The sequence below is a fragment of the Somniosus microcephalus genome, chromosome 2 (genome assembly GCF_052327205.1).
Source record: "Somniosus microcephalus isolate GS21.2 chromosome 2, FLI_Smic_1.0, whole genome shotgun sequence".
Classification (NCBI taxonomy): Eukaryota; Metazoa; Chordata; class Chondrichthyes; order Squaliformes; family Somniosidae; genus Somniosus; species Somniosus microcephalus.
In genome coordinates this window covers 379,985,593-380,007,105 of record NC_140988.1, presented here as the reverse complement: position 1 = coordinate 380,007,105, position 21,513 = coordinate 379,985,593, and the positions used below count along the sequence as shown (strand labels likewise).

Here is a 21,513-nt window from a genome sequence, read left to right as displayed (position 1 = left end):
ATGGAGACAACCTGGAAACTGAAACTACAGAAGCCTGCTAGGGCCTTTTTATACAGGGGTGGTCACTGCCGGTACTGCAGTCTGAGGCCAGTTATTCCCTTAAAGGTACATACACAACATTAAGGGTTACGGGACCCAGGCAGGTAGATGGAATTAAGTTACAGATCAGCCATGATCTAATTGAATGGCGGAACAGGCTCGAGGGGTTGAATGGCCTCCTCCTGTTCCTATGATATACGCTGGATATAGCCAGCGCCTCGGGAAGAAGAAGGAGAGAGTGGAAAATGAATGCGAAGGAGAAGTAAAACCAGAATCAGGAGCCTCAAGGGTTAAGGGAAGGTATTTTAGTTTTTCCCGTTCAAATTTGGGAGGAGTCAGAATTGTCATTTCCCTTTGGGAAGAGGCATTAACGGCAACTCGTTCCCCTGTGAGAGTCTCGGACCGGGGGCTGAAATTCTGTTTCTCTCCTTCGCTGTCAGACTGTGTGTGATTTTTTTTTGGATCTTATTTTATTCACGGAACATAACCCAGTCAAGTTGAAGCATGCTGCGATGCCTTGTGTATTCAGCCAGGAATCTTCCCAACGTGGAAAAGAAAGACAGACAGAGTGACCCAGTCGTGACTCTGAACTTTAGAGGTAAGGAGACCCAGCTCTCGGCACACCGACCGAGCAGCAGAACAGTCTTCGGGAATGATTTCGGAAGAGGGAGTGAGTGTCGAGTGTTGGGTTGACGGAACTTTGTTATTTTGACTTCAAAAAAAGGCAAAAAAAAGCTTTACCACAAAAGAAGTGCTAATGTGAATATAGAATGATACAGAACAGAAGGAGACCATTTGGCCCACCATGCCTGTGCTGGCCCTTTGAGAGACCTCCACTTAGTCCCACTGCCCTGCTCTCTCCCTGTAGCCCTGCAAATTTTAGCTTTATAATATGTATTTTTTTTAATAAAATGAATCACAGTTCTGTGTTTCCGAATCTTAATTCAGACTCCTGCATGAGTCGAATTTAATGTTAGTTCAGTGAAGATTTGCTGCTATATATTCTAGATTTAAAAAAAAGTGTTGTGCAGCCAGTTTTCTCGATTTTGATGGTTTGTTTAAAGTGTTGTGACTCTCGCTCCCCTCTCTCCTGTGCCCAAATCGAAGCGTCTGTTAACTCGAGCCGCACACTGCTTTCTTTTCACCCCACCCCGGTCTGTCTGTGATCTCCGTTATCTCATAGATTCCTTAATGTCGGAACCCTTCAAGGGCTGGCTTGTTCCTTACGGGGTGGAGCTGGGGAGGCTGCTTTTTATACCCTCTGCTGTTATTAGTGACCTTGCGCTGCAGGAAGTGGAGGAGGAGGAGGACGAAAATCCCCAGTTAAGTTCTTCTCTTAAACTTTGCTTCCATATATAGACGCCTGCGACTCACACCTCCACTTAAAGTGGGCAGGTCCTTGAAAATGAAATCAAAGAATAGCGCCGAACACTTCCACAGCCAGGGGTGCTGAGCATTTTAGAAATGTTGCTTTGTATTTTTAATTTTATGGAGGGGGGGCGGGTGGTGTCTCCCACACTCACGCTTTCAATCTGCTGTTCTTCTACCCCATCCCCTCCCTTCCCATGTTCCATTTCATTTTCTCCCCCTCCTCTCCTGGGATTTGAACTAAATATTGGGAAGGCCGAAGCCATTGTCTTCGGTCCCCGCCACAAACTCCGTTCCCTAGCCACCGACTCCGTCCCTCTCTCTAACCAGACTGTTCGCAACCTTGGTGTCATATTTGACCCCAAGATGAGCTTCCGACCACACATCCGCTCCATCACCAAGACCGCCTACTTCTACCTCCATAACATCGCCCATCTCCGCCCCTTGCCTCAGCTCATCTGCTGCTGAAACCCTCATCCATGCCTTTGTTACCTCTAGACTTGTCTATTCCAACGCACTCCTGGCCGGCCTCCCGCTTTCTACCTTACATAAACTTGAGGTTACCCAAAACTCTGCTGCCCGTGTCCTAACTCGCACCAAGTCCCGTTCACCCATCACCCCTGTGCTCGCTGACCTACATTGGTTCCCGGTTAAGCACTGCCTCAAAAATGTAAAATTCTCATCCTCGTGTTGAAATCCCTCCATGACCTTACCCCTCCTTATCTCCTCCAGCAATACAGCCCTCCGAGATCTTGGCGCTCCTCCAATTCTGGCCCTTTGTGCATCCCCGATTTTCATCGCTCCACCATTGGCGGCCGTGCCTTCAGCTGCCTGGGCCCTAAGCTCTGGAATTCCTCCCAAACCGCTTCACCTCTCTACCTCTCTGCTCTCCTTTAAGACGCTCCTTAAAACCTACCCCTTTGACCCAGCTCCTGTCCTAATGTCTCCTTCTTTGACTCGGTGTCAATCTTTGCCTGATTTTACGCTCCTGGGAAGCCCTTGCAATGTTTTACTATGTTAAAGGCGTTATATAAACACAAGTTGTTGTTGGATCGCGATTAGGAGCGGGGGACCCTGGCTGATTTCCCCTCTCTCTATAGTAGGGATGTGGAGGCTAACTGTACTGCCCCTACTCTGCAGTCTGAGGTCAGCCAACCCAGCACCGGCCAGTAATCGAACCTTCCCCCTTCCTTTATATCTCAGCCATCTCCACCATCAGCGAGGGCTGAACACCTCCAATTGTTTAATAACTGATAAGGGGCTGTGTCAGGTCCTAGCTGCAGTCCCTCACACTGGTATGTTCAAAACTCTGAATGGATTGTCATTCAATTGAGTCTCGCACTGCACTGTGTTAGAAGTGCGTCTTTGTGTATACGTAGGTGTGTGTGTGCATGTTTCACTATGTATGTCTGCATCAATGCTTTGTGTGTGGGTATTTACATAGAAGATAGGAGCAGGAGTAGGCCATTCGGCCCCTCGAGCCTGCTCCGCCATTCAATGCGATCATGGCTGATCATCCAAATTCAGTACCCGGTCCCTGCTTTCTCCCCATACCCCTTGATCCCTTTAGCCTTAAGAAATATATCCAACTCCTTCTTGAATATATTTAATGTATTGGCCTCTACTGCCTTCTGTGGTAGAGAATTCCACAGGTTCACCACTCTCTGGGTGAAGAAATTCCTCCTCATCTCTGTCCTAAATGGCTTACCCCTTATCATTAGACTGTGACCCCGGGTTCTGGACTCCCCGACCATCGGGAACATCCTTCCTGCATTTGCACATGTACAGGAAGGATGTGACTGCACGAGAGAGGGTGCAGAGGAGATTTATGAGGATGTTACCAGGACTGGAGAATTTTAGCGATGAGGAAAGATTGGATAGGCTGGGGTTGTTTTCTTTGGAACAGAGGAGGCTGAGGGGAGATTTAATTGACGTGTAGAAAATTATGAGGGGCCTAGATAGAGTGGATAGGAGGGACATATTTTTCTGGGCAGAGAGATCAATAACCAGGGGGCATAGATTTAAAGTAATTGGTAGAAGGATTAGAGGGGAGTTGAGGAGAACTTTTTTCACTCAGAGGGTGGTGGGGGACTGGAACTCACTGCCTGAAAGGGTGGTAGAGGCAGAAACCCTCATCGCATTTAAAAAGTACTTGGGTATACACTTGAAGTGCTGCAACCTACAGGGCTACGGACCAAGAGCTGGAAAGTGGAATTAGGCTGGATAGCTCTTTGTTGGCCGGCACAGACATGATGGGCCGAATGGCCTCCCTCTGTGCCGTAAATGTCTGTGATTGTATGTGTCTGTGTGTGGGTATTGCTCAGTATTTGCGTGTGCTTTTATCTGAGTTTAATTCACACGGTTACCCTGTGGATTAGTGTTTTTGCCCTGCCGCCGCTCCCCTTTCCCATGCCTGCTCTCTCCGGGTATCAGTCGACGCTGCTGTTCCTGTCTGTGTGATGCCAAAGCACATCCTGCTGCTCACTCTTTTGGATTTCTTGCAGAATCTGTCCCGTGGGGAATTCCCAGCTGGATAATCTCCAAAACCTGACGACTGGGGGAGGGAAGAGAGTAGCGTAACGGTCAGAAATTGTGCTTTAGGCACTGCAAGTAAAGGGAAAACTAAAAGATGAACTAAGGAATGTGAAAAGCAACATTCGAGCAGAAAGACAGGCTAGGGTGAGTGGCGCAAATAAACGTTCTTAATACAAACGCACAGAGTATAAGGAACAAAGTGAATGATTTTCAGGCGCAAATTCAACTTGACGGGTACGACATGGCAGCCATTACTGAGACATGGCTGCAAGACAGTCAGGACTGGGAACTAAATATACCAGATTATAAGGTCTACAGGAAGGATAGGGAAACTGGCAGAGGGGGAGGAGTAGCCTGAGAGATCAAGGATGAAATCACTTCAACGATAAGACATGGTATAACAAGAGGAAAGCAGGCAGTGGAGACTTTATGGGTAGAATTAAGATATAGAAAAGGATTCAAGACTGCAGTGGGAGTTCTGTATAGGCCTCCTGGTAGCAGCTGTGAAGTGGCAGAATGTATAAATGCAGAGATTAGTCAAGCCTGTAGCAAAGGCAGAGTGGTTTCCTTATAGATTTGGATAAGCAGATGAGCTCATGTCAGAAAGGTAATGAACTTCTTGAGTGTGTTCAGGACAGTTTTCTGCAACAATTTGTTCTAGAACCAACAGGGGGCCATGCCATATTAGATTTAATAATGAGTAATGAGCCATATTTTGTTACCAGCCTGTGTGTGAACATTTATCCAATAGTGACCACTTTATGATTGAGTCCAACGTAGTGTTTGAAAGGGAGAAATGCGAAACAGCTACTAAGATTTTGATTTAGGTAAGGTCGACTTCAACAGGATGAGACAGAGATTGTCCACAGTGACAAACCTGTTAATGGACCAATGGGCAGGAGATCAGTGGGAGGTGTTCAAAAAAGAATTTAACTTCTTACAGAACCAGTTTATACCCCTAATGCACATATAGATTGGGCTAACCAAATTAGTAACAATACTGTGGAGGAGGAATTCCTAGAGTGTATACGGGATGGTTTCCTGGACCAATATGTCGAGGAACCACCTAGAGAATAGGCCATCTTAGACTGGGTATTATGTAATGAGAAAGGATTAATTGTTGTGCGAGGCCCCTTGGGGAGGAGCGATCATAATATGACAGAATTCTTCATTAAAATGGAGAGTGAAATAGTTAATTCAGAGACTAGGGTCCTGAATTTAAATAAAGGAAACTACGATGGTATGAGGCACGAGTTGGCTAGGATGGATTGGGGAATGTTACTTAAAGAGTTGACGGTGGATAGGCAATGGCAAACATTTAAAGATTGCATGGATGAACTACAGAATTTGTTCATCCCTGTTTGGCATAAAAATAAAACAAAAAAGTTGACTCAAGCATGGCTAACAAGGGAAATTAGGGATAGCATAAGATCCAAGAGAGGACATATAATTTGGCCAGAAAAAGCAGCAAACCTGAGCATTGGGAACAGTTTAGGATTCAGCAAAGGAGGACAAAGGGATTAATTAAGAGGGGTAAAATAGAATATGAGAGTAAGCTTGCAGGGAACATAAAAACTGACTGTAAAAGCTTCTATAGATATGTGAAGAGAAAAAGATTGGTGAAGTCAAGCGTAGGTCCCTTGCAGTCAGAATCACGGGAATTTACAAAGAGGAACAAAGAAATGAAAGACCAATTAAATACATACTTTGGTTCTGTCTTCACAAAGGAGGACACAAATAACCTCCCAGAGATGTCGGGGAACATAGGGTCTAATGAGAGGGAGGAAATGAATGAAATCAGTATTTGTAAGGAAATGGTGTTAGGGAAATTGACGGAATTGAAGGCCGATAAATCCCCAGGGCCTGATAATCTACATCCTAAGGTACTTAAGGAAGTGGCCCTAGAAATAGTAGATGCATTGCTGGTCATCTTCCAAAATTCTATAGACTCTGGAAGAGTTCCCATGGATTGGAGGATAGCTAATGTAATCCCACTATTTAAAAAAGGTGGTAGAGAGAAAACGGGGAATTAAGCCTGACATCAGTAGTGGGGAAAATGCTAGAGTCCATTATAAAAGATGTAATAGCAGAGCACTTGGAAAGCAGTGACAGGATCAGACAAAGTCAACATGGATTTACAAAAGGTAAATCATGCTTGACTAATCTACTGGAATTTTTTGAGGAAGTAACTGGTAGAATAGATAAGGGAGAACCAGTGGATGTGGTGTATTTGGACTTTCAGAAAGCTTTCGATAAGGTCCCACATAAGAGATTAGCGTGCAAAGTTAAAGCACATGGGATTGGGGGGGTAAGGTGCTGTCTTGGATAGAGAACTGGTTGGCAGACAGGAAGCAAAGAGTTGGACTAAATGGGTCTTTTTCCGAGTGGCAGGCAGTGACTAGTGGGGTACCGCAGGGATCGGTGCTACGACCCCAGCTATTCACAATATGTATAAATGATCTAGACGAGGGAACTAGATGTAATATCTCCAAGTTTGCAGATGACACAAAGCTGGGTGGGCGTATGTGCTGTGAGGAGGATGCAGAGAAACTCCAGTATGATTTGGACAGGTTGGATGATTGGGCAGATGCATGGCAAATGCAGTGTAATGTGGAAAAATTCGAGGTTATCCACTTCGGTGGCAAAAACAGGAAGACAGATTATTATCTGAATGGAAATAGATTGGGAGAAGGGGAAGTGCAACGAGACCTGGGTGCCCTTGTGCACTAGTCGCTGAAAGTAAGCATGCAGGTCCAGCAGGCGGTTAAGAAGGCAAATGGTATGTTGGCCTTCATAGCGAGAGGATTCGAGTACAGGAGCACGGATGTCTTGCTGTAGTTGTACAGGGCCTTGGTGAGAACTCACCTTGAGTATTGTGTGCAGTTTTGGTCGCCTTATCTGAGGAAGGATGTTCTTGCCATGGAGAGAGTGCAGCGAAGATTCACCAGACTGATACCTGGGATGGCAGGAATGACGTATGAGGAGAGATTGGGTCGATTAGGCTTATATTCGCTGGAGTTTAGAAGAATGAGAGGGGATCTCATTGAAACTTATAAAATTCTAACAGGGCTAGACAGACTAGATGCAGGAAGGATGTTTCCAATGGCAGGGAGTCCAGAACCAGGGGTCACAGTCTAAGGATAAGGGGTAAGCCATTTAGGACTGAGATGAGGAGGAATTTCTTCACCCAGAGAGTGGTGAACCTGTGGAATTCTCTGCCACACATGGCAGTTGAGGCCAAATCATTAAATATATTCAAGAAGGAGTTGGATATATTTCTTAAGGCTAAAGGGATCAAGGGATATGGAGAGAAGGCAGGGACAGGGTACTGAATTTGGATGATCAGCCATGATCTCATTAAATGGCGGAGTGGCCTCGAGGGGCTGATTGGCCTACTCCTGCTCCTATCTTCTATGTTTCTATGCAAGAGTTCTACCTGCCAAAACAAACCAGCCATGGACGACTAAAGAGGTAAGGGACAACATAAAACTAAAAGTAAAAGCGGACAAGATTGCAAAAATTATAACAACATTAGAACACAATAAATAGGAGCAGGAGCCGGCCATTCGGCCCCTCGAGCCGGCTCCGCCATTCAATGAGATCATGGCTGATCATCGACCTCAACTCCACTCTCCCGCCCAATCTCCATATCCCGTGATTCCCCTAGAGTCCAAAAATCTATCGATCTCAGCCTTGAATATACTCAAAGACTCAATATGCACAGCCCTCTGGGGCAGGGAATTCCAAAGATTCATTGCCCTCTGAGTGAAGAAATTCCTTCTCATCTCAATCTTAAATGGCCAACCCCTTATCCTGAGACTATCCCCCTAGTTCTAGACACTCCAGCCAGGGGAAACAACCTCTCAGCATCTACCCTGTCAATCCCCCTCAGAATCTTGTATGTTTCACTGAGATCACCTCTCATTCTTCTAAACTCCAGAGAGTATCGGCCCATTCTACACAATCTCTCCACATAGGACAGCCCTCTCACCCCAGGAATCAATCTAGTGAACCTTCGTTGCACCGCCTCCAAGGCAAGTATATCTTTCCTTAGATAAGGAGACCAGAACTGTGCACAGTACTCCGGGTGTGGTCTCACCAAGGCCCTGTACAATTGTAGCAAGACTTCCTCACTCTTATACTCCAACCCCCTTGCAATAAAGGCCCACATGCCATTTGCCTTCCTTATTGCTTGCTGTACCTGCATGCTAACTTTCTGTGTTTCTTGCACAAGGACACCCAAATTTCTCTGAACACCAACAATTAAAAGTTTCTCACCATTTAAAAAATATTCTGTTTTTCTATTCTTCCTACCAAAGTGAATAACCTCACATTTCCCTACATTATACTCCATCTGCCACCTTACTGCCCACTCACTCAGTCTATCTATATCCCTTTGCAGACTCTCTGTTCTCCTCACAGCTTACTGTCCCACCTAGCTTTGTATCATCAGCAAACTTGGATACATTACACTCGGTCCCTTCATCTAGGTCATTAATATAGATTGTAAATAGCTGAGGCCCCAACACTGATCCTTGCGGCACCCCACTAGTTACAGCCTGCCAACCTGAAAAATACCCGTTTATCCCTACTCTCTGTTTTCTGTCCATTAACCAATCCTCTATCCAAGCTACTATATTACCCCCAACCCATGAGCCCTTATCTTGTGTAATAACCTTTTATGTGGCACCTTATCAAATGCCTTTTGGAAATCCAAATATACTACATCCACTGGTTCCCCTTTATCTAGCCTGCTAGTTACAACCTCAGAAAACTCTAATAAATTTGTCAAACACGATTTCCCTTTCCTAAAACCATGTTGACTCTGCCTAATCATGTTATGATTCTCTAAGTGACTTGACACCACTTCCTTAACAATGGATTCCAGCATTTTCCCGACGACTGATGTCAGGCTAACTGGCCTGTAGTTCCCGGTTTTCTCTCTCCCTCCTTTCTTGAATTACATTTGCTACCTTCCAATCCACTGGGACCATTACAGAATCTAGGGAATTTTGGAAGATCAAAACCAATGCATCCACTATCTCTTCAGCCACCTCTTTTAGGACCCTTGGATGTAGGCCGTCAGGTCCAGGGGATTTGTCAGCTTGTAGTCCCATTAGTTTCTCTAGTGCTTTTTCTCTACTTATATTAATTACGTTAAGTTCCTCACCCTGATTTTTGTGTCTTCTACTGTGAAGACAGATACCAAATATTTGTTTAACGTTTCTGCCATTTCCTTATTCCCCATAATAATTTCTCCTGTCTCAGCCTCTAAGGGACCAATGTTTTCTTTTGCTACTCTCTCCCTTTTTACATACTTGTAGAAGCTCTTACAATCTGCTTTGATATTTCATGCTAGTTTTCTCATTCTATTTTTTCCCTTTTTATCAATTTTTTGGTTGACCTCTGCTGGTTTCTGAAACTCTCCCAATCCTCAGGCTTACTATTGTTCTTCACAACATTATAAGCTGTTTTTTTTCAATCTAATGCTATCCTTAATTTCTTTAGTTTGCCACGGATGGATCACCTTTCCTGTGGAGTTTTTGTTTCTCAATGGAATGTATTTTTGTTGAGAATTATGAAATATTTCTTTAAATGCTAGCCACTGCTTATCTATTAACAGACCTTTTAATCTATTTTTCCAATCTACCTTAGTTAACTCACCCCTCATACCTCTGTAATTGGCTTTATTTAAGTTTAAGGCTCTAGTTTCGGACTCAGGATAGTCACTCTCAAACTTAATATGAAATTTTATATTATGATCACTGCCCCAGAGGCTCCTTTACTATGAGATTGCTAATCAACCCTGTCTCATTACACAATACAAGATCTAAAATAGCCTGTTCCCTGGTTGGTTCCATGACATATTGTTCTAGGAAACTGTCCCGAATGCATTCCATGAACTCGTCCTCCAGACCACCATTGCCAGTTTGATTTGTCCAATCTATATGAAGATTAAAGTCACCCACGTTTATTGCATTACCTTTGTTACAAGCTCCTACTATTTCTTGATTAATATTCTGTACAATGATATAGCTACTGTTTGGAGCCTATATAATGGGAAAGATACAAAGAACAGCAAAGGGTGGCAAAACAGATAGTAAGGCCTGGATTTTAACTGACCCGTGGAGTCGGAATTGGACGTGTACGGGGGGTTAAAGCCTCGAATTCGGGGGACCCGACACCATCCCGCCCAAAACCCGCCTCCATGTAAGTTTCAAAGGAGGCGGGTACCCGCCCTGCACTGGGACCCGCCGACCCGAGGCGGGAAGGTATTAGTGACAATTAACTGCCTGTTAACAGGTAGTTAACAGGCAGTTTTTAGCCTAATCCCTATTTTTAATCTTGAACTGTGGGATTCCCGACGGCTCCAAACCACGCCAGGTTAGAGGAGTCGGGCCGTCGGGTTGAAGGGCTTGGAGGGGTCGAGATGTCGGTGTTCAGGTAAGTGATGGGTGCATGAGTGCAAAGGTAAGTGTGTTTCGTGTGTCTAAAGTGTGTAAAGATGTTTAAATTACCTTTTCTTACCTTTTCAGCCTTCCTTCCTCTAGGTTTCGGGAGTCCATCATCTCACCGGCACAGAAAGCAGAATGGCTGCGAACTGTCAAAAGTGACAGCCTGCAGCTTTCTGTGCCGGCGAGATTTCTAACTGAGTCTGTGTAGAAGGACTCAGGTTAGAAGTAAGACTGTCAGTGTTTGACAGCTTCAAACAGCTGTGAAACACTGATATTTCATCTGTCAACACGTCTTGACAGATGAAATTTCAGTTTGTGATGTCACCTGTTGCCGGGTGGCCCTTAATTGGCCTGCTGAGCCCGCTGGGCGGGCTCAACAAGGTCAATCAAGTTAAAATCACATGGATTGGCCGGACATCGATGGAGGCATGACTACAACCCCGAAATTTGCAGTCCCGTCTCCTTCCCGACTTCGGAGTGAAAATCACCCCCTAGAGTCTCAAAAAGGAGTTTGAAAAGAAACTTGCAAGAGATATCAAAATCAACACAAAAAACTTTTACAATTATATTAGGAAAAAGAGGGTGGTCAGGAACAATGTTGGCCCCTTAAAAACTGATATAGATGATAGCAATGATAATAAACAAATGGCGGACATGTTGAATTATTATTATGCGTCAATATTTACAGTAGAGGGAGAGGATAGCATGTCGAAAATCCCAAGGAATCTAATAGTGAATCAGGAATGAGGACTCACCATAATTAACATAAGCAAATTAGCAGTAATTAAGAAAATAATAGCACTAAAGTGTGACAAATCCCCAGGACCAGATGGTTTCCATCCCAGGGTTTTGAAGGATGTAGGCGAGCACATTGCAGATGCCCCAACTGTGATCTTCCAAAGTTCTCTCGATTCAGGAATCCTTCCTTTAGATTGGAAAATTGCGCATGTCACTCCGCTATTTAAAAATGTCGAGAGAGGGAAACCAGGGATTTATAGACCAGTTAGCCGTACATCTGTTGTCGGGAAATTGCTCGAGTCTATAATTAAAGGATAGGGTGACTGAACATCTCGAACATTTTCAGTTGATCAGAGAGAGCCAGCATGGATTTGTAAAGGGTAGATCATGCCTGTCAAGCCTGATTGAATTTTTTGAAGAGGTGACTAAAGTAGTGGACAGGGGAATGTCTATGGAAGTTATTTATACGGACTTCCAGAAGGCATTCGATAAAGTCCATCATGAGAGACCGTTAGCTAAAGTTGAAGCTCATGAAATTTAGGGCAATTATCCTACCAAATTGGATAACCTCACATTATTCCACATTATACTCCATCTGCCAGATTTTTGCCCACTCACTTAACCTGTCTATATCCCTTTGCAGATTCTTTGTGTCCTCCTCACAACTTGCTTTCCCACCTATCTTTTGTATCATCAGCAAATTTGGCTACATTACACTCGGTCCCTTCATCCAAGTCATTAATATAGACTGTAAATAGTTGAGACCCCAGCACTGATCCCTGTGGCACCCCATTAGTTACAATTTGCCAACCTGAAAATGACCATTTACCCCGACTCTCTGTTTTCTGTTAGTTAGCCAATCCTCTATCCAGTCTAATATATTACCCCCAACCCCATGAGCTCTTATCTTGTACAGTAACCTTTTATGTGGCACCTTATCAAATGCCTTTTGGAAATCCAAATACACTACATCTACTGGTTCCCCTTTATCCACCCTGCTCGTTACATCCTCAAAGAACTTTAGCAAATTTGTCAAACATGATTTCCCTTTCATAAAACCATGCTGACTCTGCTTGACTATATTATGATTTTCTAAATGTCCTGCTACTACTTCCTTAATAAAGGACTCCAGCATTTTCCCAATAACAGATGTTAGGCTAACTGGCCTATAGTTTCCTGCTTTCTGTCTCCCTCCTTTCTTGAATAGGGGTGTTATATTTGTGGTTTTCCAATCCACTGGGACCTCTCCAGAATCCAGGGAATTTTGGTAGATTACAACCAACGCATCCACTATCTCTGCAGCCACTTCTCTTAAGACCCTAGGATGCAGGTCATCAGGTCCTGGGGACTTGTCCACCTTTAGTCCCATTAGTTTGCCTAGTACTTTTTCTCTAGTGATAGTGATTGTTTTAAGTTCCTCCCTCCCTATAGCCCCTTGATTATCAATTATTATTGGGATGCTTTTAGTGTCTTCTACCGTGAAGACCTGACACAAATTTTCAGAACCTCTCTGGCCACAGGGGATGTGCCAGAGGACTGGAGAACAGCTAACGTAGTACCATTATTCAAGAAGGGTAGTAGGGATAAACCAGGGAATTACAGGCCAGTGAGCCTAACATCAGTGATAGGGAAATTATTGGAAAAAATTCTGAGGGACAGAATTAGTCTCCACTTGGAGAGGCAAGGATTAATCAGGGATAGTCAGCACGGTTTTGTCAAGGGAAGATCATGTCTGACCAATTTGATTGAATTTTTCGAGGGGGTGACTAGGTGTGTGGATGAGGGTAGTGCAGTGGATGTGGTATACATGGATTTCAGTAAGGCTTTTGATAAAGTCCCGCATAGGAGACTGGTCAAAAAGGTAAGAGGCCATGGGATCCAGGGTGCCTTGGCACATTGGATCCAAAACTGGCTTAGTGGCAGAAGGCAGAGGGTGATGGTCGAAGGTTGTTTTTGTGACTGGAAGCCTGTGTCCAGTGGGGTACTGCAGGGATCGGTGCTGGGTCCCTTGCTGTTTGTGGTCTACATTAATGATTTGGATGTGAATGTAAAAGGTATGATCAGTATGTTCGCAGATGACACGAAAATTGGTGGGGTGGTAAATAGCGAGGAGGGTAGCCTCAGTCTGCAGGATGATATAGATGGGTTGGTCAGATGGGCAGAACAGTGGCAAATGGAATTTAACCCTGAAAACTGAGGTGATGCATTTTGGAGGGACTAACAACACAATGAATGGTAAGACCCTAGGAAAGACAGAGGATCAGAGGGACCTTGGTGTGCATGTACATAGATCCCTGAAGGCAGCAGAACAGGTGGATAAGGTGGTTAAAAAGGCATATGGGATACTTGCCTTCATTAGCCGAGGCATAGAATATAAGAACAGGGAGGTTATGATGGAGCTGTACAAAACGCTGGTTAGGCCACAGCTGGAATACTGTGTGCAGTTCTGGTCACCACACTATAAGAAGGATGTGATTGCTTTGGAGAGGGTGCAGAGGAGATTCACCAGGATGTTACCTGGGCTGGAGCGCTTCAGCTATGATGAAAGACTGGACAGGCTGGGGTTGTTTTCCTTGGAGCAGAGAAGGCTGAGGGGGGACCTGATTGAGGTGTACAAAATTATGAGGGGCATAGATAGGGTAGATAGAAAGGAACTTTTCCCCTTAGTAGAGGGGTCAATAACAAGGGGGCATAGATTCAAAGTAAGGGGCAGGAGGTTTAGAGGGGATTTGAGGAAGAACATTTTCACCCAGAGGGTGGTTGGAATCTGGAACTCACTGCCTGAAAGGGTGGTAGAGGCAGGAATCCTCACAACATTCAAGAAGCATTTGGATGAGCACTTGAAATGCCATAGCATACAAGGCTACGGACCAAATGCTGGAAAATGGGATTAGATTAGACAGGGCTTGATGGCCGGTGGGGACGCGATGGGCCGAAGGGCCCCTTTCTGTGCTGTATAACTCTATGACTCTATGATACAAAATATTTGTTCAAAGTCTCTGCGATTTCCCTGTTTCCCATTATTAATTCCCCAGTCTCATCCTCTAAGGGACCAATGTTTACTTTAGTTACTCTCTTCCTTTTTATATACCTGTGGAAGCTCTCACTGCCTGTCTTTATATTTATTGCTAGTTTACTCTCATAATCTGTCTTCTCTCTCTTTATTATTTTTTAGTCGTCGTTTGCTGGTTTCTAAACATTTCCCAATCCTCTTGCCTACCACTAATCTTTGCATCATTGTATGCCTTTGTTTTTAATTTGATACCATTCTTAACTTCCTTAGTTAGCCACGGATGGTTCAACCTTCTTGTAGAGTCTTTCCACTGGAATATGTCTTTGCTGAGAGTTGTGAAATATCTCCTTAAATGTCTGCCACTGCTTATCTACCGTCTTACCCTTTAATCTATTTTTCCAGTCCACTTTAGCTAACTCTGTCTTCATACCCTTGTAATTGCCTTTATTTAAGTTTAAGACACTAGTTTGAGACCCAAGTTTCTCACCCTCAAACTGAATTTGAAATTCTAACATGCTATGATCACTCTTCCCTAGAGGATCCTTTACTATGAGATCATTAATTAAACCTGTCTCATTACACATTACCAGATCTAAAATAGCCTTTTCCCTGGTTGGTTCCACAACGTATTGTTGTAAGAAACCATCCAGAATACATTCTATGAACTCGTCCTCAAGGCTACCTTTGCCAATTTGATTTGTCCAATCTATATGAAGATTGAAATTGCCCATGATTATTGCAGTACCTTTCTTACAAGCCTCCATTATTTCTTGATTTATACTCTGTCCTACAGTGTAGCTACTGTTAGGGGGCCTATAGACTACTCCCACCAATGACTTCTTTCCCTCTTTATTTCTTATCTCCACCCAAACTGATTCTACATCTTGATCTTCTGAGCCAATATCATTTCTCACCACTGCACTGATCTCATCCTTTATTAACAGAGCTACCCCACCTCCTTTTCCTTTCTGCCTATCCTTCCGAAATGTCAAATACTCCTGAATATTTAGTTCCCAGCCTTGGTCACCTTGCAACCATGTCTCTGTGATGGCTATCAGATCATACCCATTTAAAGCTATTTGTGCCATCAACTCATCTGTCTTGTTATGAATTCTGCATGCACCACCACTTAAGGAGGTGGCCCTGGAGATAGCAGATGCTCTAAGGATCATCTTCCGGAACTCCATTGACTCGGGAACAGTACCCGTGGATTGGAGGGTAGCTAATGTTACCCCAATATTTAAAAAGGGGGGTAGAGAGAAAACAGGGAATTATAGACCAGTAAGCCTTACATCGGTTGTGGGCAAAATGCTAGAGTCCATTATTAAGGATAAAATAGCGGAGCACTTGACAAATGGGGAAAGGATCGGACAGAGTCAACATGGATTTACAAAGGGTAAATCGTGTTTGACTAATCTGCTGGAATTTTTTGAGGAAGTAACTGGTAAAATAGATGGGGGAGAGCCAGTGGATGTGGTGTACCTTGACTTCCAGAAAGCCTTCGATAAGGTTCCACACAAAAGATTATCATGCAAAATTAAGGCTCATGGGATTGGGGGCAAAGTATTAACGTGGATAGAGAGCTGGCTGGCGGATAGAAAACAGAGAGTTGGAATAAACGTCTCGTTTTCGGAGTGGCAGGCAGTGACCAGCGGGGTGCCGCAAGGATCTGTCCTGGGACCCCAGCTGTTCACAATATATATAAATGATCTGGATCAGGGAATTGAATGCAATATTTCCAAATTCGCTGACGACACTAAACTAGGAGGAGGGGTGGGCTCTGATGAGGATGTCAGGAGGCTACAGTGCGATTTGGACAGGTTGGGGGAATGGGCGGATACGTGGCAGATGCACTATAATGTGGATAAATGCGAGGTTATCCACTTTGGGGGTAAAAACAGGAGGGTGGATTATTATCTAAATGGCAATAGATTGGGAGATGGGGAAGTGCAGAGGGACCTGGGTTTTCTTGTGCACCAGTCACTGAAGGAGAGCATGCAGGTGCAACAGGCGATTAAGAAGGCAAATGGTATGTTGGCCTTCATATCAAGGGGGTTCGAGTATAGGAATAGGGATACCTTACTACAGCTGTACAAGGTGCTGGTGAGACCGCATCTGGAGTATTGTGTACAGTTTTGGTCGCCCCATCTGCGGAAGGATGTTCTTGCCATGGAAAGAGTGCAGCGGCGATTCACCAGGCTGATACCTGGAATGGCGGGAATGACCTACGAGGAGAGATTGAATAGTTTGGGCTTGTACTCACTGGAGTTTAGAAGATTGAGAGGGGATCTCATCGAAACATATAAAATTATGGCAGGCCTGGACAGGCTGAATTCAGAGAGAATGTTTCCAATGGCAGGGGAGCACAGAACCAGGGGCCACAGTCTAAAAATAGCGGGCAAATCATTTAAAACAGAGATGAGGAAGAATTTCTTCACTCAAAGAGTGGTGAGCCTGTGGAGTTCCCTGCCACAGAGGGCTGTGAAGGCTAAATCAATAAATATTTTCAAGAGAGAATTGGATATATTTCTGAATGCTAAGGGGATTAAGGGTTACGGAGAAAAGGCGGGGACGGGGTACTGAACTGGTAAGATCAGCTATGATCTCAGACGAAGATCAGCCATGATCTCATTGAATGGCGGAGCAGGCTCGAAGGGCCGAATGGCCTACTCCTGTTCCTATCTCTATGATACTCTAATTGGCAGGAGGTGACTAGTGGCGTCCCAAAGGGATCTGTGTTGGGGCCTCAACTATTCACCATATTGATTAACAACTTAGATGATGGGATAGAGAGCCACATATCCAAGTTTACTGATGATATAAAGATAGGCGACTTTGTAAGCAGTGCAGATGGAAATCATTACAAATAGATTACAGTAGATTAAGTGAATGGGCAAATGGATTTCAATATTTGATATAGGCAAGTGTGAGCTCATCCACTTTGGACCTAAAAAGGATAGATCAGAGTACTTTTTAAATGGTGACAAGCTAGAAGCAGTGGAGGTTGAAAGAGACTCGGGGGGTCCATGTACATAGATCATTAAAATGTCATGGACAGGTACAGAAAATAATAAAAAGGGCTAATGGGATGTTGTCCTTTATATCTAGAGGACGAGGGGGTAGAAGTCATACTACAGCTTTACAAAGCCTTAGTTAGACCACACCTGGAGCACTGGGAGCAGTTCTGGGCACCACACCTTAGGAAGGACATATTGGCCTTGGAGGGAGTGCAGCGTAGGTTTACCAGAATGATTCCTGGACACCAAGGGTTAAATTACAAGGATAGATTACACAAACTAGACTTGTATTCCCTGGAATTTAGAAGATTAAGAGTTTTTCAAGATATCAAGGAGAACTGATGGGGTAGATCGAGAACAACTATTTCTGCTGGTTGGGGATTCTAGGACTAGGGGACATAGCATAAAAATTAGAGCCAGACCTTTCAGGAGTGAAGTTAGGAAAAATATTTACAGACAAAGGCTGGTAGAAGTTTGGAACTCACTTCCGCAAACAACAGTTGATACTGGGTCAAAAGTTTAATTTTAAATCTGAGATTGATAGCTTGTTAACCAAAAGTATTGAGGGATATGGGGCAAAGGATGGTTTTATGGAGTTGGGGGTCACAGATCAGCCATGACCTCTTTGAATGGCGGAACAGGCTTGAGGGGCTCCATGGCCTCCTCCTGTTCCTATGTTCCTATGTAGCACTCAGACTTGCTTTAAGAACTTAAGAACATAAGAAATAGGAGCAGGAGTAGGCCATATGGTCTCTCGAGCCTGCTCCGCCATTCAATGAGATCACAGCTGAACTTGTACATCAACGCCACTTTCCCGCCCAATCCCCATATCCTTTGATTCCCTTAGTGTCCAATAATCTGTTGATCTCTGTCTTGAATATACTCAACAACTGAGCAACCACAGCCCTCTGGGGTAGAGAATTTCAAAGATTCACAACCCTCTGAGTGAAGAAATTCCTCCTCAACTCGGTCTTAAATGGCCGACCCCTTATCCTGAGACTAGGCCCCTAGTTCTAGACTCTCCAGCCAGGGGGAAACATCCTCCCTGCATCTACCCTGTCAATCCCCCTCAGAATCTCATATGTTTCAATGAGATCACCTCTCATTCTTCTAAACTCCAGAGAGTATAGGCCCATTCTACACATTGGACAACCCCCTCATCATAGGACAACCCTCTCATCCCAGGAATCAATCTAGTGAACACTTCTTTTCCTGAAGTTAATTTCAGAGCTTGCACCACTGATAACAAGTAACACAGCTGGGAATGAGGAATACTGCACAGGATCACAGCTGGGAATGAGGAATACTGCACAGGATCACAGCTGGGAATGAGGAATACTGCACAGGATCACAGCTGGGGATTGGGGATTAGTGTGCAGTAACAAGGACGAACAGTAAAACTATTCTCTGGGAGTTTTATTACTTTAACGGCGCTATATAAATGCAAGTTGTTGTTGTTGAGATTGGCCGATCCCCCAGACGGAAGCCAGGAACAGCAGTAAATCGCCATTAGTGACCTGTATCCAGCAACTAGCCTGATCTCCTGCTGAACTTCAAGCGGGAGATCAGGAGAACCCGGGAAAAAATTCCACTCCGTTTTCTTTTCCCGCCTTGTCATTTCTGTGTCTCTGTGTTTATATTAACTGGTCATTGATCTTGTCATTGTCTGTGGAATCTTGCTATGCCCAAATTGGCTGCTGCATTTGCCAACAGGGGAGTGACGACGCTTCACAAGTACTTCATTGACTGTGAAGCATTTTGGGATGTCCCGAGGATGTGAAAGGTGCGCTATAAATATATATATATTTGTTTTCCCTTTTTTTCAGATTTAAAAACAGAAGTTTACATGGGGGAGAAGGGGATAGTGGGGATAAGAAAGCAGGTTGGGAAGAGGCAATTAGAGTGGGAGGAGGCTCGTGTGGAGCATAAAAACCGTCATAGACTAGGTGGGCCGAATGGCGTGTTTCTGTGCTGTACATTCTATGTAATAAATCATAGAATCATACAGAAGGAGGCCATTTGGCCCATCATGCCTGTGCCGGCTCTTTGAAAAAGCTATCGAATTAGTCTCAATACCACCCCCCTGCTCTTTCCCCAGAGCCCTGCAAATTTTCCCTTCAAGTATTTATCTAATACCATTCTGAAAGTTCCTATTGAATCTGCTTCCCCCGCCCTTTCAGGCAGCGCATCCCAGATCACAACAACTCGCTGCGTAAAAAACAATTCTCCTCATCTCCCCTCTGGTTCTTTTGCCAATTATCTAAAATCTGTGTCCTCTGGTTACATAAGAACATAAGAACATAAGAAGTAGGAACAGAAGTAGGCCATACGGCCTCTCGGGCCTGCTCCGCCATTCAATAGGATCATGGCTGATCTGAACCTAGACTCACGTCCACTTCCCTGCCTGCTCCCCGTAACCCCTAATTCCCTTATCAGCTAGGAAACTGTGTATCTCCGTTTTAAATTTATTTAATGTCGCAGCTTCCACAGCTCTCTGAGGTAGCAAATTCCATAGATTTACTACCCTCTGAGTGAAGAAGTTTCTCCTCATCTCAGTTTTAAAAGGGCAGCCCCTTATTCTAAGATTATGCCCCCTAGTTCTAGCCTCACCCATCAGTGGAAACATCCTCACCGCATCCACCCGATCAAGCCCCCTCACAATCTCATATGTTTCGATAAGATCGCCTCGCATTCTTCTGAACTCCAATGAGTAGAGGCCCAACCTACTCAACCTTTCCTCATACCGATCCTCCTGCCAGTGGAAACAGTTTCTCCTTATTTACTCTATCAAAACCCTTCATAATTTTGAACACCTCTATTAAATCTCCCCTTAACCTTCTCTGCTGTAAGGAGAACAAACCCAGCTTCTCCAGTCTCTCCACATAACTGAAGACCCTCATTCCCTGCTGACACCTTTCTTCTTTCTCTTGTGTTGTGCGCTCCAGCTGACGGACTCTTATTTTCCATTTAAGGTGTAAAGAAGAAGACCAAAGTGATTAAGAACAACTTAAACCCTGTGTGGAATGAGGTAAGAAACTTGTAAACATTTAACCCACCTTGTGGTAAATGGCTGTTTTTCAGACTGGAGGATGGTCGACAGTGGTGTTCCCCAAGGGTCAGTGCTGGGGCCACTGCTTTTTTTGATATATATAAATGACCTGGATATTGGAATAGAGAGTAGAATTTCTAAATTTGCTGATGACACCAAACTTGGGGGTGTGGCAAACAGTGAGGATGATACCAATCGACTGCAACAGGACATAGAAAGGCTAGCAGAATGGGCAGACAAGTGGCAGAAGGAACAGGGAGAGGCAATATACACTTAATGGCACAGTTTTAAAGAGTGTGCAGGGACAGAGGGACCTGGGATTTAATGTGCATAGGTCCCTGAGGGTGGCAGGAAATATTGAGAGAGTGGTTAGCAAAGCTTATGAGATCTTGGGCTTCATAAATAGAGGCATTGAGTACAAAAGTAGAGAAGTTATGCTGAACCTTTATAAAGTGCTGGTTAGGCCACAGCTGGAGTATTGCATCCAGTTCTGGTCACCACACTTTAGGAAGGATGTACATACATAGATACATAGAAGATAGGAGCAGGAGTAGGCCATTCGGCCCTTCGTGCCTGCTCCGCCATTCGATGAGATCATGGCTGATCCTTTAATTCAGTATCCCGTCCCCGCCTTCTCTCCGTAACCCTTAACCCCTTTTGCCCGTAGAAATATATCTAATTCCCTCTTAAATATATTTAATGAGCTGGCGTACACTGCCCTCTGTGGCAATGAGTTCCACAGGTTCACCACTCTCTGAGTGAAGAAATTCCCCCTCATCTCTGTCCTAAATGGTTTAGCCCTTATCCTTAAATTATGTCCTCTAGTTCTGTTCTCACCCGCCAAGGGAAACATTCCTTCTGCATCCAGTCTGTCTAGACCTGTCAGAATTTTATACACTTCTATGAGGTCCCCTCTCAATCTTCTAAACTCCAGTGTGTACATCCCTAAACTACATAGTCTCTCCTCATAGGTCATTCCCGCCATTCCTGGTATCAGCCTGGTGAATCGCCGCTGCACCCCCTCCATGGCAAGAACATCCTTCCTCAGATGAGGCGACCAAAACTGTACACAGTACTCGAGGTGTGGTCTCACCAGTGCCCTGTACAGCTGCAGCAAGGTATCCCTGTTCCTGTATTCTAACCCTTTTGCTATGAAGGCCAGCATACCGTTTGCCTTCTTGACCGCCTGTTGCACCTGCATGCTCGCCTTCAGTGACTGGTGTACAAGAACACCCAGGTCTCTCTGTACTTCCCCCTCTCCCAATCTATTGCCATTTAAATAATAATTTGCCCTCCCGT

General features: G+C 44.5%; 1 protein-coding gene across 6 annotated transcripts in view; it reads left to right on the top strand.

Annotated features, from left to right (window-relative positions):
- dysf (dysferlin, limb girdle muscular dystrophy 2B (autosomal recessive)) overlaps positions 1-21,513 on the top strand; it is a 456,546-nt gene that overhangs the window by 71,889 nt on the left and 363,144 nt on the right. For 4 of the 6 annotated variants that reach the window (XM_085975973.1, XM_085975981.1, XM_085976004.1 and 1 more), the window contains exon 2: positions 20,138-20,193. In XM_085975973.1, coding sequence (XP_085832099.1) covers positions 20,138-20,193 — 56 coding nt within the window. Of the gene's footprint in view, positions 1-527; positions 638-20,137; positions 20,194-21,513 lie in introns of those variants that run through there. The other 2 variants (XM_085975994.1, XM_085975999.1) reach the window with 2 other exon arrangements.